Source organism: Crocuta crocuta, unplaced genomic scaffold (assembly GCF_008692635.1).
Source record: "Crocuta crocuta isolate KB4526 unplaced genomic scaffold, BGI_CrCroc_1.0 scaffold32, whole genome shotgun sequence".
Taxonomy (NCBI): domain Eukaryota; kingdom Metazoa; phylum Chordata; class Mammalia; order Carnivora; family Hyaenidae; genus Crocuta; species Crocuta crocuta.
The window spans coordinates 1,012,476-1,026,971 of NW_027529424.1; the positions used below are offsets into that span (position 1 = coordinate 1,012,476).

At 37.8% G+C, this 14,496-nt stretch overlaps 2 protein-coding genes across 11 annotated transcripts in view; one reads left to right on the forward strand and one right to left on the reverse strand.

The window, feature by feature from the left end:
• Positions 1 to 7,046, forward strand: part of DCLRE1C (DNA cross-link repair 1C) — a 38,606-nt gene extending 31,560 nt beyond the window's left edge. For all 5 annotated transcript variants that reach the window (XM_077758443.1, XM_077758448.1, XM_077758445.1 and 2 more), the window contains one exon: positions 5,216 to 7,046. In XM_077758443.1, the coding sequence (XP_077614569.1) occupies positions 5,216 to 6,132 (917 nt within the window). In that variant the 3' untranslated portion in view covers positions 6,133 to 7,046. The remainder of the gene's footprint in view (positions 1 to 5,215) is intronic.
• SUV39H2 (SUV39H2 histone lysine methyltransferase) overlaps positions 2,986 to 14,496 on the reverse strand; it is a 28,736-nt gene continuing 17,225 nt past the window's right edge. For 5 of the 6 annotated variants that reach the window (XM_077758450.1, XM_077758454.1, XM_077758449.1 and 2 more), the window contains 5 exons: positions 13,652 to 13,798; positions 12,043 to 12,172; positions 9,649 to 11,016; positions 7,824 to 8,100; positions 2,986 to 4,565 (listed from right to left, as the gene is read on the reverse strand). In XM_077758450.1, the coding sequence (XP_077614576.1) occupies positions 10,910 to 11,016; positions 12,043 to 12,172; positions 13,652 to 13,798 (384 nt within the window). In that variant the 3' untranslated portion in view covers positions 2,986 to 4,565; positions 7,824 to 8,100; positions 9,649 to 10,909. Of the gene's footprint in view, positions 4,566 to 7,823; positions 8,101 to 9,648; positions 11,017 to 12,042; positions 12,173 to 13,651; positions 13,814 to 14,496 lie in introns of those variants that run through there. The other variant, XM_077758453.1, reaches the window with a different exon arrangement.

The following is a 14,496-nucleotide window of genomic DNA, read 5'->3' on the forward strand; positions in this document are numbered from 1 at the left end:
ATACCATAAATTTCACCCTTTTTAGGTGAACACTTACATGATTGTTACTATCAGACTTACGTAGCCATTTGCCACTAATTTCAGAGCATTTCCATTACTTCAAAAAGAAACTGCCCGCTTGAAGTTACTCATTATTACTTCCAGCTTTAGGCAACCACTCTATCTCTAGATTTGTCTCTTCAGATGTTTCTGGTAAATGGACCCATACAACATTTGGTCTTCTGTGCCTCGCTTCTTAGCATGTTTTCAGAATCCATCTGTCTTGTAGTATGTATCATTACTGTTTCTTTTTGGGGGGCTACATTTTATTTGTGCATCCACCAGTTGATGGACATTTGGTTGTTGCTGCTTTTTAAGTTATAAATTACGGTGCTTTGAATATTTGCAGATATGTCTGTAGGGGGAGAGGGCTCTCTGATGTCGCTTATAAGGACACTAATCCTATTAGATCAGGGTCCCATCCTTATGAACTTACTTTAATTACTTCTTTAAAGGCCCTGTTTCCAAATATAGCCACACTGGGAGTTAGGGTTTCAACATAGGAATCTGGGAGCAGGCACTTTTATTCCGTAACATACAACAAATCCATGTTGTAGCATTTTAACAAAGCAGTTATTTTCCAAACTGAACACATTTTTTTTCCCACCAGCTATAAGGATTCCAATTTATCTGCATTGTCACTCCTACGTTTTGATTATAGCCATTCTAGCGGATATAAAGTGGGCTCTCCTTGAAATTTTGATTTGCATTTCACTACTGATGTTGAGCTTGCTTTGTGTGCTTATTGGTCATTTACTGATGTTCTTGGCTGAAATGTCCATTCACATCTTTTGCCCATTTTAAAACTGGATTATCGATCTTACTGCATTGTAATATTTCTTTATATACTCTGGGTATACTTCTCTTATCAGGTATGATTTGCAGGTATTTTTTTCCAGTCTACAGCTTTCCATTCTCTTGATGCCATCTATTGATGTATGAAAATTTAAGTTTTGATTAAGCCCAGTATATCTAACTTTTGTCTTCGTATGTGTCTTGCTTTTGGGGTTCTAAGAAACTTGCTCAATCCAAGATCATGAAGATTTACTCCCAATGTTTTCTTGATCATTTTGGGATTTGGGCTCTTTCTTTATGGACTATGTTTTCTCCCCTTTCTGCTTGTCTGGTAATATTTTATTGGATGCCACACCTCCTGAAGGTTCTGTATAATTTTGGGTTTCTAAAAATATTCATGCACTTTGTTCTGGCACATAGTTAAGTGGCTTGGAAGCAGTTTGATCCTTTTATGTCTTGCTTTTTATCTTTGTTAGGCAGGAGCAGGGCAGCATTTAGTCTGGAATGAACTCTCCCCACTCCTAAGGCAAGGCCCTTCTTCGTCCCCCTGAAGAATGCCCCGTGAATTGAGGGGTTTCACTCTGCCTGTCGGGAATAGGCACCGTTCCCTGCACCGTGTGCATTCTGGGCAATGTTTACTTTAGTCCTTTGGCGTTCCCCTGGCCTCCGGGAGTCGCCGCAGCAGGGCACACCGATCAGTCTGTGGAATCCTACTGGGGCTTCTCTGGGCCTCTGCTCTGTGGACTCCACCCACCTTGGCTTCCGGACTCCCAGTCACCTCCTCAACGAAAGTGCCTATGGGCTCTACCTGGGTGTCCCCTTCCCACCTGGCAACGGTCCCCAAGTGAACTGGAGCAGTCTTAAGGCTCCCTTCATATGTTGCCATGCTCCGGTGTCATTGTCCTTCACTGCCCTGAGATCCAGTTTGTTGACAGCCTGTGCTGTATTTTGTCTGGGTTTTTAGATGTTGCAGGCGGGAGGTTAATTACAGTCCCTGTTACCCCCTCTTGGCTGGAAACAAAATCTTTTTTAGCTTCACATTTTGTCCCTTTATGCATCTACCCAAATGACACTTGTTTTTGTTGAGTATGTTTGTTTTTTTTGATGGGCCACTAGTTTGAGTTTTCAAATGATGTTTGTTTTTCAATTTTACGGTTTTGGTTTTTTTCCTTTTATTCCTTGTTGCTTTGTTAGCATTTTTATTCCCTGTTAACACAGTAATTTTTATAGCTTTTATTTGTACAGGTCAAGGTCTTTGGGCAACTCTTTGGCTTCAGTCCCCTAGTATGTGTTTTTAGATGTATTTTGTAAGCCACCGGGATCATGTTTGCCTTAAGTCCATATGTATCACTGACTTTGAAATTCCGTCCTGTGTGTTTTAAGGTCTGTGGTGCTTTCCATGAGGTGTGCTGACCAGTTTTTCAGTTTCTTTAGTTTCAAGCCTTAAAGCAATTAATTTCTCTTGTGTCAGCTACAGCGGGCAAACCCAGGAGTCTTCCTTGTCAGCCTCTTTTGAAAACCATTTCAATAAAGCTCCTTGTGCTTTTTCCATCTTTACATAATTCAGTAGTTAACAGCTATTATAATTATTCCCCTAGACCAATTTATGAAATCAGTTTTTGTTCTTATAAATTAGCAGCTACCCAGGATAGCTAATTGAGAAAATAAGTTATACAGAATCCCACAACTCTAATTTACTTTGAATAGCATTTTAATATATCCCTTCCCTTCATTTATAAAAATATCCACAGAACTCAGAGGATCATTAAAATGTTTAAAAAGGAGGCCCCTGGGTGGCTCACTCAGTTAAGCACCTGACTTCGGCTCAGGTCGTGATTTGTCTGGTTGTGAGTCTGAGCACGGCATCGGGTTTGCTGCTGTCAGCACAGAGCCTGCTTGGGATTCTCTGTCCCTCCCCTGCTTGCACTCTCTAAAAAACAAAAATTGTTTGTTTGTTTAATAGTGTGTGGGCACCAATGAGAACAATAATTATAATGCAGAGGGTCCTAAGATGGTCTTGTGGTTGGAGTCTTGGACCAAGGAGAGGTGGACAGCAGTCCTCCCGTCGGGATCAGGGCAGTGAGAGGGAAGGACAGGAGCTTGCACAAGGGCGTTTACCCCCTGCGGTCGAGTGAATAGATGCACACAGGCTGAAATAAAGTTTTTATTGGGAAATTTTTGTGATTGTTCAAACACAACAGTTGCACATTTTGCATTATGGCTATGTAATGGTGTATCGGATCTTTGTACACTTAGGCTAACCTATTTTTAACTTTTACAAATAATACTGTGATGAACAACATTATGCAGAAATCCGTTTCACACCTCTCATTACTGGGTTAAACTGGAGAAATTACGGTGCTTGAGAGATGTTGTCCAATTGTTCTCCAATATGGTTATATCAAGTTATACAGACACTGACAGAAAGTATTGACAGAATTATAGCATTTGTCCTTTTTAAAATTGGGTGTAAGTGTGTTTATCAGCTTGTACAAATACTATTAAGGATTTTAACACTTCTTAGTGTTCTAAGCCTTTCCTGTTTCATACAGAGAAATCATGCCAGAATAAACTTGATAGTATAGTATGGAAACTTGTTTTTCAAACACATAAAATGGATTAATGGTAAAAACAGATTATCTTACAGTTGAAACACACCAGAATACTGGTATAAACTTAGGATACAAAAATATTTTGTAAAAAGGTAACTTTGGCTAAAACATCTACAATCCATATGCTGAAATAAAGCCCAATCTTAGAAACCAGGATGATTCCAAACATAGTAGCTAGACACGTTAGTCACCTTAAGTCCTTCAGAAAAGGAGATAAATAGTTGCTTAAGAATTAGAGCTAGGAATCAAACTGATCTGGTTTTGACCTAGTGTATTGTCATCAACCCGTCTTCTCCAGGCCAGTCTCCTTGGGAACATGGGAGCAAGAGGGTGACCCCTGCCGTCCATTTTTAAAAACCAGCTCTTATAAAGGGGTTAGCCACATCCTTTTATCACTGGGAAAACTCCTCTTTCTAGGTGGGTAGTTATGAGGTAACACCAGAACAATTAAGTTGCCAGAGACGGTCTTATGAGCATTTATTTAATCTTCTTCTTAGGTTACATGCCATTAGAAGGCAGGAAAATATTTGTTTTCCCCCCAGTTACAAGCCTTCTCCACTTAGGGAAAGTTTCCTCATTTTAAGAAATTAAGTGGGGGCACCTGGGTGGCTCAGTTGCTTGGGCATCCTACTCCTGATTTTGGCTCAGGATGTGATCTCACAGTTGGTGGGACTGAGCTCCATGTTGGGCTCTGGCTGAGTGTGGAGCCTGCTTGGGATTCGCTCTCCCCCTTGGGCCTTCTCCCTGCTTGCTCACTAAAAAATAAAATAAGTGAAGAAACATAAGTGAACTGGATTCACTATATTGCTAATGCTTAAAAAAAAAAATCAGTAAATTTGTTGACTTTGTTCATGACACTAAATGTGGCTTATTCAAAGTAAGCCCTATTTGGCTGAAGCTGATCTAATCTGCATTTCCCTCAGTATCTGTCACATAGTAGTGTGCACTTAGCTGACTCAGGCTGCTATGACAATTACTAGAGGCCACGTGACTTCACAAGACATTTCTCACGGTTCTGGAGGCTGAGATGTCCAAGGTCAACATGCCAGCAGGTTTGGTTCTTGGGCCCACTTCCTGGCTTGTAGACAGCCTCTCCTCCTCAATGTGTGCTCACCTGGCCTTTCCACATGCATAAAGGAAAGTGAGAAGTTGGTCTTCCTCTTCTTACAAGGGTACTAACCCCATTTTCTGGGTCCCACCTCCAAATACCATGACACTGGGGCTAGGGCTTCAAATTAGGAACTTTGGAGGACACAGCCCATGACATGTACCAAGTAGGTATCAATAATAACTGTACAAAATGCCTTTTTATTAAATCAGCTAACTACTATTCGCAGAGCACTCAGTTTACAAACCTGGCTAATGAACTGAGTCACCCACAGAACTTAAAGTGAGAATCTAATTACTGGGTCCCACCTTCAGGGATTCAGTAGATCTGGAATGGGACAAAAAGCTGTATTTAAACAAACTTTCCAGATGATGCTAATGTTCAGCCAAGTTTGAGAACTGATATCGGCACTGTGACCTTATTTGGGGAACACAGATCAATATTCAACAGTAAAGTCTGGCATTAGTTGAAGGGTGGTAGTTAAATTGTTCAGAATATGCTAAAAAAAAGGGGCTTTTTTTCTTAGAAGAGTGACCTATTATTTGCAGCTCCACCAACTGAAAATACAACTACATGCTACAAATTGGATTTTAAATTAAAAGCACAAATTGGTTCCCTTTGCTTCTGTGTTTCCCATACATCTGTTGTGTTTTTCCCACAGAGGAAGAAGATGATCTCTTTGATGATCCTATGCCATTACCTTTAAGGCACAAGGTTCCATACAAGCTAACTCTTCACCCTGAGGTCTATCTACTGACTGCAGCTTCCCCAAACCAGCCTGAACACTGGAGACAAAGCACGGGGTACAAAGAGAGTATGCAAACCTTTCCTCTGGCAAACTTTATAGACTGTGAAGAATCCAACAGCGAAGATGAAGAAGAATTACAGACACCAGCTTCATCTCAAGAAGACCCAGGTGCTCTCACACATCACCAGCAAAAGGCTGATGTAGAAGTACCACAGTGGGAAGTGTTCTTTAAAAGAAATGATGAAATCACAGAGGACAGTTTGGAAAATCTCCCTTCTTCCACAGAGGCAGGTGGCTCTCAATCACCAAAGATTTTTAGCGACTCTGATGGAGAGTCAACTCACATCTCTTCCCAGACTTCTTCTCAGTCAACACACATATCTGAACAAGGGAGTCAAGGCTGGGACAGCCAATCGGACACTGTTTTGTTATCATCCCAAGAGAGAATCAGTGGGGATATTACCTTCTTGAACAAAGGCAGCTATAGACCAAGAATCAAGGAGAATATTCCTGCCTCTCAGATGGAACAAAATGTACTTTGCCCAAAGGATACTTACTCTGACTTGAAAAGCAGAGAACAAGATGCCAATACAGTTCCTAGTGTTGGAGAACCCACAACCGTAAGCAGTGGGAAACACATACCTCAGGAGGAAAGGCTGCTAAATTTTAGCACCAATGCAGATTCCCAGAGCTCCTCCGATTTTGAAATTCCCTCCACACCAGAAGCTGAGCTACCTAAAGGAGAGCATTTGCAATATTTATATGAGAAGCTGGCGACAGGGGAAAATATAGTCATTGAAAAAAGAAAAAGCTCATTCTTAGATACTTAAAAATGAAAAACCTTACATTCTAGAGCAATCACCAAAAAACCTACAAAAAGAGGTAGGACATTTGTAACGGACACATCAGAATGGCATATTTTAAAATGCTCATGTAACATTAAACAAGGCAGTAAAGGGGAAACACAGGAACAAAAAAATAGAGGTAAAAAGCAGAAAACAAGGTAGAACTAAATCCAAACATCAATAATTACAGTTAAGTGAAAATGGTCAAAACATACCAGAGAAAACCTAGGGAAAGAACCACAATGTTCTTAGATGCTGTCTCTAAGAAACTCATCTCAAATGATGCAGGCAGGTTAAAAGGATGGAAAAAAATATCTAAATACTTCCACTACTTAAAGCTGGAATGGCTATATTACCATCAAACAAATTTCTCATGATAAAAGGTCCAATTCACTAAGAAGACACAATCCTACATGTGTACATTCCTGAAAACACTTTCAAAATATACAAGGCAAACCGAAGGAGAAACACAAACTAATGCACAGTCTAGCTGGGGACTCAACCTGTTCCTCTATCGGTGACTGAATTAGTGCACAGGAAAGTGAGCAAGGCTATCCAATTCCAAGGCACCATTAACTGACTGCATCCGACACAGATCACTCCACCCAACAGCAGGCTCTTTCTCAAGCTCCAATGGCACATTCACCCCGATAGATGGCCGTATCCCGGGTCATAAAAACACTTAAAAAGAAATCAGCCCCTTATTTATCTCAAAAGATAGATCACTTATGAATGCTGAACACAAAGGTAAAATTAAAAGGAGCGAAATTAGCACCTAAAAGAAGAAAATGAAATGACAAAGGTTTAAGTGTGTTCTATGAATTGTTGGATTTCCTTCAAGTCCATCATGTTCTTGCACAGCTATATATGTGGGTTTAATAAAGTTCCATTAACAAATATTCATCAACAGTTTGGGATATGCTGACGTTTTATAGATTAAGGAAGTGAAGGCGGAGATTTCCCTTAAGTTTAAGTGGAGTCTCTAAGTCAATTTGCAGATCAATGAAACTAACAGTGATACACATTATCACCCTGCTGCACTGACCCCTTCTTTCTAGCTCTGCAGAAAGAAAGCTTTCTCCCAGCTTTTGATGAAGTCCGCTCCAGACTCTGTGTGATTGGGGTAGAAATACATTTATCCCATTTTCCCTATCTCTCCGAGGAGTTCTACTGCCTGAATGCAAAGTGAACAGAAAATCACCACAGAGACCAGTAGAGAGTACAGATCACTGAATAGCTAGTCATAACTACAACAGGCCTAATACACAAACCCAGAAACTTCATTTTTAATCTGTAGTTCTAAAAATTAGTTACACTACATTAATAAGTCATGTAATCAAGTGTAACTATAAATTCACTGACATTTAAGACCTCATCTTAGTAGTATAGCTGATAATCCAAGATGGGGACTCAACGCATGCCTGTAAACCTTCTTCTGAATATATTAGCACTGTATAGATACACCATCCATTTCATTTAATTTTACATACTGCCATATTTTCATTGTTTTAAGAGAACCTGGCATAATAAATGCCAGGTGAATGAATTTAAGGGCTAAGAGCACTAGAAAACACTTGATTAAAAAAAAAAAACAAAAAAACAAAAAACCTGTAGTGATCACCAAAGACTACAAAAGTGCAGGTTTACAGTACAGTATAATTACAGCAGATACTTACATGTGGTGCTTACTCGGTGATGACATACTGGATATTAACTCTTCAGTCCTCACCACCACCTTTTGAGGCAGAGAAGTTTATTCTCCCCACTCACAAATGAGGAGGCTGAGGCACAGAGAGGTTAGTTCACATGGGAAAGAGTGAAGCCAGGACTGAATATACAGGAATTCAAGCTCCAGAGTCCATGCTCTCAGCCACGATGCAATAATGCCTCTCAAAAAGAGCACGGGCCGGGGTAGGATCGATTATAGTGGCTACTTGATTTTTACTCTAAGAACTGTAAAGTATAAAGGAGAAAGTGAAAAAAAAAATTTCAAAATGCCAAGGCAAGGTACATCACAGAAGAAATGCAGTGACTAGCCACATTTGCCTAAAAGAGAAATTCAAGATTTACAATTTGTTTAAACTTTAACAGTACAGAACGAGTCCGGTATGAATAGGCACTTTCCTGCCCCTGAGCTGGGTGATGTAGGGCTTGGTCATGTCACCTAACCAGTCCAGAGCCCTTTCCTTTGCTGTAGGGCTGACAGCACTGGCCTCACAGGTTTAGGAGATGCACAGGAGCGCAGATAAAGGGCCTGAGACTTGCTCTAAGAATAGGAGCTTTAGGTCATAACTTTCCCTGCAGTTCCACACAGTATTCACCTATTTAGCACAATGTGTTTAAGTAACCTGGTGACTCATAATGCTCAAAATATTTCACAAGTATCCATCCACATTATGCTACGTAAAATTCTACTTTAATATTCAAACAGACCAACCATGACAATGTTAAACTTTCTTTAAAGGCAAATAACGTTTAAAGGAATGGTATAAAAACCTTTGGTTAATCTCAAAAGTACAGGAATACATTGGGGTTTTTTTTTTGGTCCCTTTTGTAGCCTTACTGGTAAGCAAAATAAAATATTCAAAAACAAAGCTAAACTTGCACAATAGAAAATCAAATGCAAACCTAAATTTATTTTGCTAAAGAAAAGTGAATTGTCAGAAAAAAGTGCAGTCTAGATTTTGCACATATGGGGAAAAAACCCTGAGATTACCAACTGGGTATCACAATCCTTATGGAGATCTTGAAAACTATGGTATTAATACACCTTGCAGAATGGATTAACTTACAGTTTAAATTTCATCTAAATACTGCCCTTGAATATTGGCTTTATTTTGAGAGAACAAATTCTAACAGCTTGAGAAGCTAAATGTTGACTTAAAATGGTTAAAAGCTCCTAACAGCCTCATGTAGAGAGTTTCTATTTTACTGATAAAGTTCAGCTTTGTAATCAAACAAGGGTAACACAGGTAACAAATCTCAAAGACCTACTAAATTTCTATTAAACCACAAAAAGACAAGATCCAATAACTGGACAGTAAAACATGTTTTAAGAAGAACATATTTTTTTAAACCTGGGAGAATTAGAATTCAAAGTGAGCTTGGCCATTGGGAGCACTTGTAAATCTGTGATGCTTTCTCAACACTGACACCATGTGACTATTTCCTCATAAAGAAAACATAAGAAATGGCACTAAGAAATAGATTTTTCCATGACACCTTCTGCAGATTTTGGTTAATACACTGTGAGACTCCAAACATGTAAAGAATTTACCCTATGTTATGAAAGAGAAAATCATGTGAAAGCAATATAATGAAAAAAGTTTAGCTTCTCCCAAAAAAAGAGGTTAAGGATTAAGAAGATATGGGAAATGCTGCATTCTTGAGGTTAGTTCAGTTTTCCTCAAACTTATTTTAGGTCAGTAAAGCAATGGGGTGATGAGCTTAGGTAAAATCTAATTAGGAATACTGAAAGCTAGATTTACTTGCTGCATTTACCTTCATGTTGGACACCATGATTACAAATCCCCAAATCACAGAGATGAAAACACAGTTGTTCCCAACTGAGGCTTTACTATGCAGAAAAACAAAACAGAAACAAAAACCAAACAACTGTATTCCATTTCAGTCTTCATGGTTCAAGTAAAAAATGTTCTCACAATTCAGATACACATTTTGGCCAAGCCAAGTTTAGCTTTATCACATTTAAAAAATTCATGTATATAAAAAATAAGTATCAGTTCAAAATATAGATTATTTTAAGAAGAGCCTGCGGGGAATACAAAAATAATTAAATTTGGTGGAAATGTTAAAGCCGCCTGAAATTCAGAAGATGTAATATGCATGTGCTGCAGGAAACACTGTTGTTAGGGACAGGTGCATGCAGGAGTGTCTTGTGTTGCTGTTGCTGTTTAGACTGGGTATGCAACACAGATCTCTCAATTCGCATTATTAAGAGGGGCCCTGAAAGCGCTCCATTTCCCCACTCTGGCACTTCCAAGAAACCCTCTTGGTCCCACTGCCCCACACTTTCAAAGCAGCATAATGGTCGTCCGTTCCATAATCTTAGAGCTTTTTGGAAATTATTCTTTTACAAGATTAACAATCTTTTAAGAATTGCTGATTCAGACACACATGCCTCTTAACAGTCTGGATTGCTTCAAAATATGAAATCAAGCTGTAATTAAATTTGCTTACATTTAATTTTAGACCTTAAATTTCTGTATCATTAAGATCCCAGTATTTTAATGGAAGTAGAAAATAGAGTATAATTCAGTATCACCTGTTTTTCTTGAATACAAGTACAATGAGTAATAATGGGAGACAAGACAAAAATAGCACTTGTATATTATCTGCCCAAATTGAATTTAACTCTTTCTCTAAATTCAAGGTGTATGTATGGCAGATTGAATACTTGATCTTAGTGACTGTTACGTTATCGGTTTAACACTTAAACACTGAAGGAGGCATTTCTCTATTCACACAGACCTCTTATGTATATGCTGAACTGTCAGTAGTTTTCTTTTCAGGTTTGGTTTCTAATCACTAAATATGTGCATTTTAAAATTAGTCTTTGTGACCCTGTGTTCTTCTCTTCAGAAGCATCAGTAATGCATTTGGCCAATAGTTTGAAACATGAATTGTATATTAACATAGCATATAATCCTGATAATATGAAAAGAGTCCCAAATACTTTTTTAAAACATTAACATTAGAAAAAAAAACAAAACTACAATCATCAGCTCTGTTTCCTGAAAATTCAGTTGAGGTAACCTCTGCAAGTCACAGCTCCACACTTGCACACAGTTCTGACCCTCTTTTTGGCTGGGCTGTAGTCAACAGAATCTGAAGATACATCTCCAGAACCTGAATAAGCAGAAAAAGAAATATACAAGAAAAAGTTTAAGACCATTCAGAATGAAGTTCAAATTTCTAATGAGTTTTAAATCAATGTGACTATTCAGAGACAAATAATGAATTATCTTGAAAGGATGGTGTGTGGCTAGTAAGAGAGAAAAGCATAGGCTATTAGCCATGCTTCCGAGAACAGCTTTGTGAAATGATGAAACTTATTGGGAAAATCTGATACATGTTCAATTTCATACATTATTTAAGGGCCACAGAGTCAGGCCAAATAGTAACAACCTATAATTAACACTTAGAGAAACAAATCAAAGAAAAAACATATGGTCCCAATAAGGCAAATAAAACTGATGTGTGTTTTAAAAAGCCAAATCCAAGTAGGAATGGAATAATAAATTCAGATGTGATTTAAATCTTTTCAACCTTCCGAATACCCATCTCTTAGTAAATTTTCAGGAATGTACGCCTTACAGTGTGCCTGGGTGGCTCAGTTGGTTAAGCGTCTGACTTCAGCTCAGGTCATGATCTCATGGTTCGTGGGTTCAAGCCCCATGTCGGGCTCTGTGCTGACAGCTAGCTCAGAGCCTGGAGCCTGTTTTGGATTCTGTGTCTCCCTCTCTCTCTGACCCTCCCCTGCTCACGCTGTCTCTCTCTCTCTCTCAGAAATAAATAAAACATTAAAAAAATTAAAAAAAAAAAGGAATGTATGCCTTACTATTTTAAAATACAAGTAGTATTGAGAAAAGATGTAGAACAAACTTTTAGGATGGAAATTATGAAAAAAACAGGTGATAACATGATATAGAAAAAAGCGCATTACTCAGCCCAAACTCAGGCAGATCGTAGTTTTACCTCTGGTGCATTAGCATTAGCTTTGTGATCTTGTGTAAAAAGACTCTTATAGCCTCATTTTTTTGCTTCTTTAATATTAGTTTGGTTCAGATAATCTAAGGTCTTTTCCTACTCTGATTAGATCAGTCTTCCTACTCAAACAACTGAACATCAATCAAACCGTACTGAAAACCATACCTTTCATCTGATAATCAAAAGTGAGCTCTTCTCCAGCATTTATGGTTCTTGTGGAAAACAAGGCTATTCGGGGAAGACGGGTGTCGAGATTATCAATGAAAACATTAAACACCTGAAGATTTGGGTCACACTAAAAAGGAACATGAGAACCCATTTAAGTAAAAATGACATGGACAGGCTCTTCTACATGCCATATGAAATATTTAATTCCCTAGACTATTATTTTTTTAAGTTCTATTGGAAATTAAGTTGTTTACTATTTGGAGGTCTTTGAGGCATGCAAATTTAAAAATACTGTTTTCACTTACAGAAAATCTCAGACATACATTAACACTAGAGAAAATAATAAATCCACATATGCTCTGCAGCTTCACCCTGCAGCTTCAACAATTAACATTTGCACCAATCCTGCTTCATCTATCTCAACTTTTTAATTTTTCTGGAGAATTATAATGCAAGTCCTATACAACATTATAATTTCACCTGTACCTAGTTCAAGAAGGCATAAAGAAACAGAAAAACGGTATTTAAAAAATCAAGTTAGCATTATACAACTCAAATTTTATACTGCATGGAGGTTTATTGTAACTTCTGTGACTTTTCTGTTACTGTTTACTGTTACTTCTGTTTGGGATTAATATTTCGAGAATTCTACATTAAGGTCTGGACTATGCAAGAAGATCTAAAAATCAAAATCATTGTTTAAGTGCCCTTAAACAGAATACATCTATTTTGAGAGTATTTCAGATTTATCACTAAGAAAAAAATTAAAGCACAAGTTTAAGTAAATCATAACAAGGGAGTCAGAAGGTCTCTGACATTTCACTACTAAACATAAACTAGTTTCTTGATATAGAATCCATCAAAAAGCTTAGCATGGTCTACAGTTCCTTAGATGGTCAGCTGTATACCTCCCCTCTGGAGGGGAGACACATTTTCCTTATAATTTATAAAATGGAGGTAACATCAATCTCACAAGCCCAGTACTATTTTACCTATTGGCACTTAGTAGGTACCCAGTAACTATTCATCTCCCTTATTTTTGGAAATAGTTTTTATAAGTATAAAATTGTAGAGTTAGGGTTGCAGCTATTTCTTAAATTCTTTTCAAACACGAATTAAAAATACTAACTTGTAATTTAGAAAAATAGTCCTTAATATGTCAGTACTCCATGAATTCTTAAATTCTGTAAAAATGTTAACACATTCACATTTTAAGAAAATACAGCTATCTTTAGCTGCATATCCTAAAATTCAGCTGTGTTAACTTCTGTAAGAAACCTCTACAGTTGTATGTAATTCTTAACCTTTCTACCTCTTAATTCCTCTGTTAACTTCGTCTTCTACATGAAAATAATACCTAAAGAGTTCTGGAAAGATTAAATGAACATACGTAAAAACTCTTACAAAATGCATGGTATTGGACAGACACCTCATTCAATTTTCCTAATATGGCAATAATACCATACATAACCTAACCAAAGAGGTCTCTGTATTAAAATACTTTGGAAATATTAAAAGGATAAGTCATTTAAAGATAATTATTCCTCAACTACGGAAAACCACTAAAAACAGTGCTAATTAGTCCTGTCTATTCTTTAACACTTACACTGTGATTCACAAAATGAGAGACATTTCCATATCGGGCTGCATCCACTGTGAATTCATCAGATTCATAATCCAGATCAAAGAGATATGTGATCCCTTTGTTGTCGTATAACTGCCCCCGTCTTTCAGCTTCTTCACTGGTGATTACCTAAAAAGAAAAAAACTATAGTATATGATATAGCTATTGTTGAACTAAAGAAACACTCATCCATAAATCATTATTACTGTCTTAGTGCCTCTGAAGGTTTAAAAATAAGAAATGAATGTGTCATCAAAACAAAACATTCGCACAAACAACTCTAGAAGAGCTAGATGGAAAGACGTGGGAAATGAAGGGGAGAGATGAGTGCAGGACAATCACGGCCGCTCAGACAGGAATCAGGACGGCCCACAGCCAACAAGTGGAGACAGTGCATTCATTTTCACGTAATCACATGTTCAAAACATACCCAAATACAGCTTTCTGTAGGACATACCTGGAACATAAAGACGAAATTTACAGTAAAAATGCTCTAAAAGCATATTTTTTTCTGTAACTCATCTGTGCAGCGACAAAGTGGGAATTTGTTACGAATACACGAAAAGAAGGTATGTTAAATCTGCAGTCAATGGTATGCAATGTTTACTTTTGTAGACTAGGTTGTTTTCATGAAATTCTGTGGGTCAAAACCATCCTCTACAGTTCTAAGAACACAGCTTTACCAGGTGCTCAGCTTAAGAAACCAAAAATGTCTAAAGCAATTCATGGTGTCAACGAGATACAATTCCTGCATTCAGTAAGCCAAAACAGAAAAGTCTGATCATACGAGATGTAGTATCCTGAATAGTGATTTATGATAATCTGCC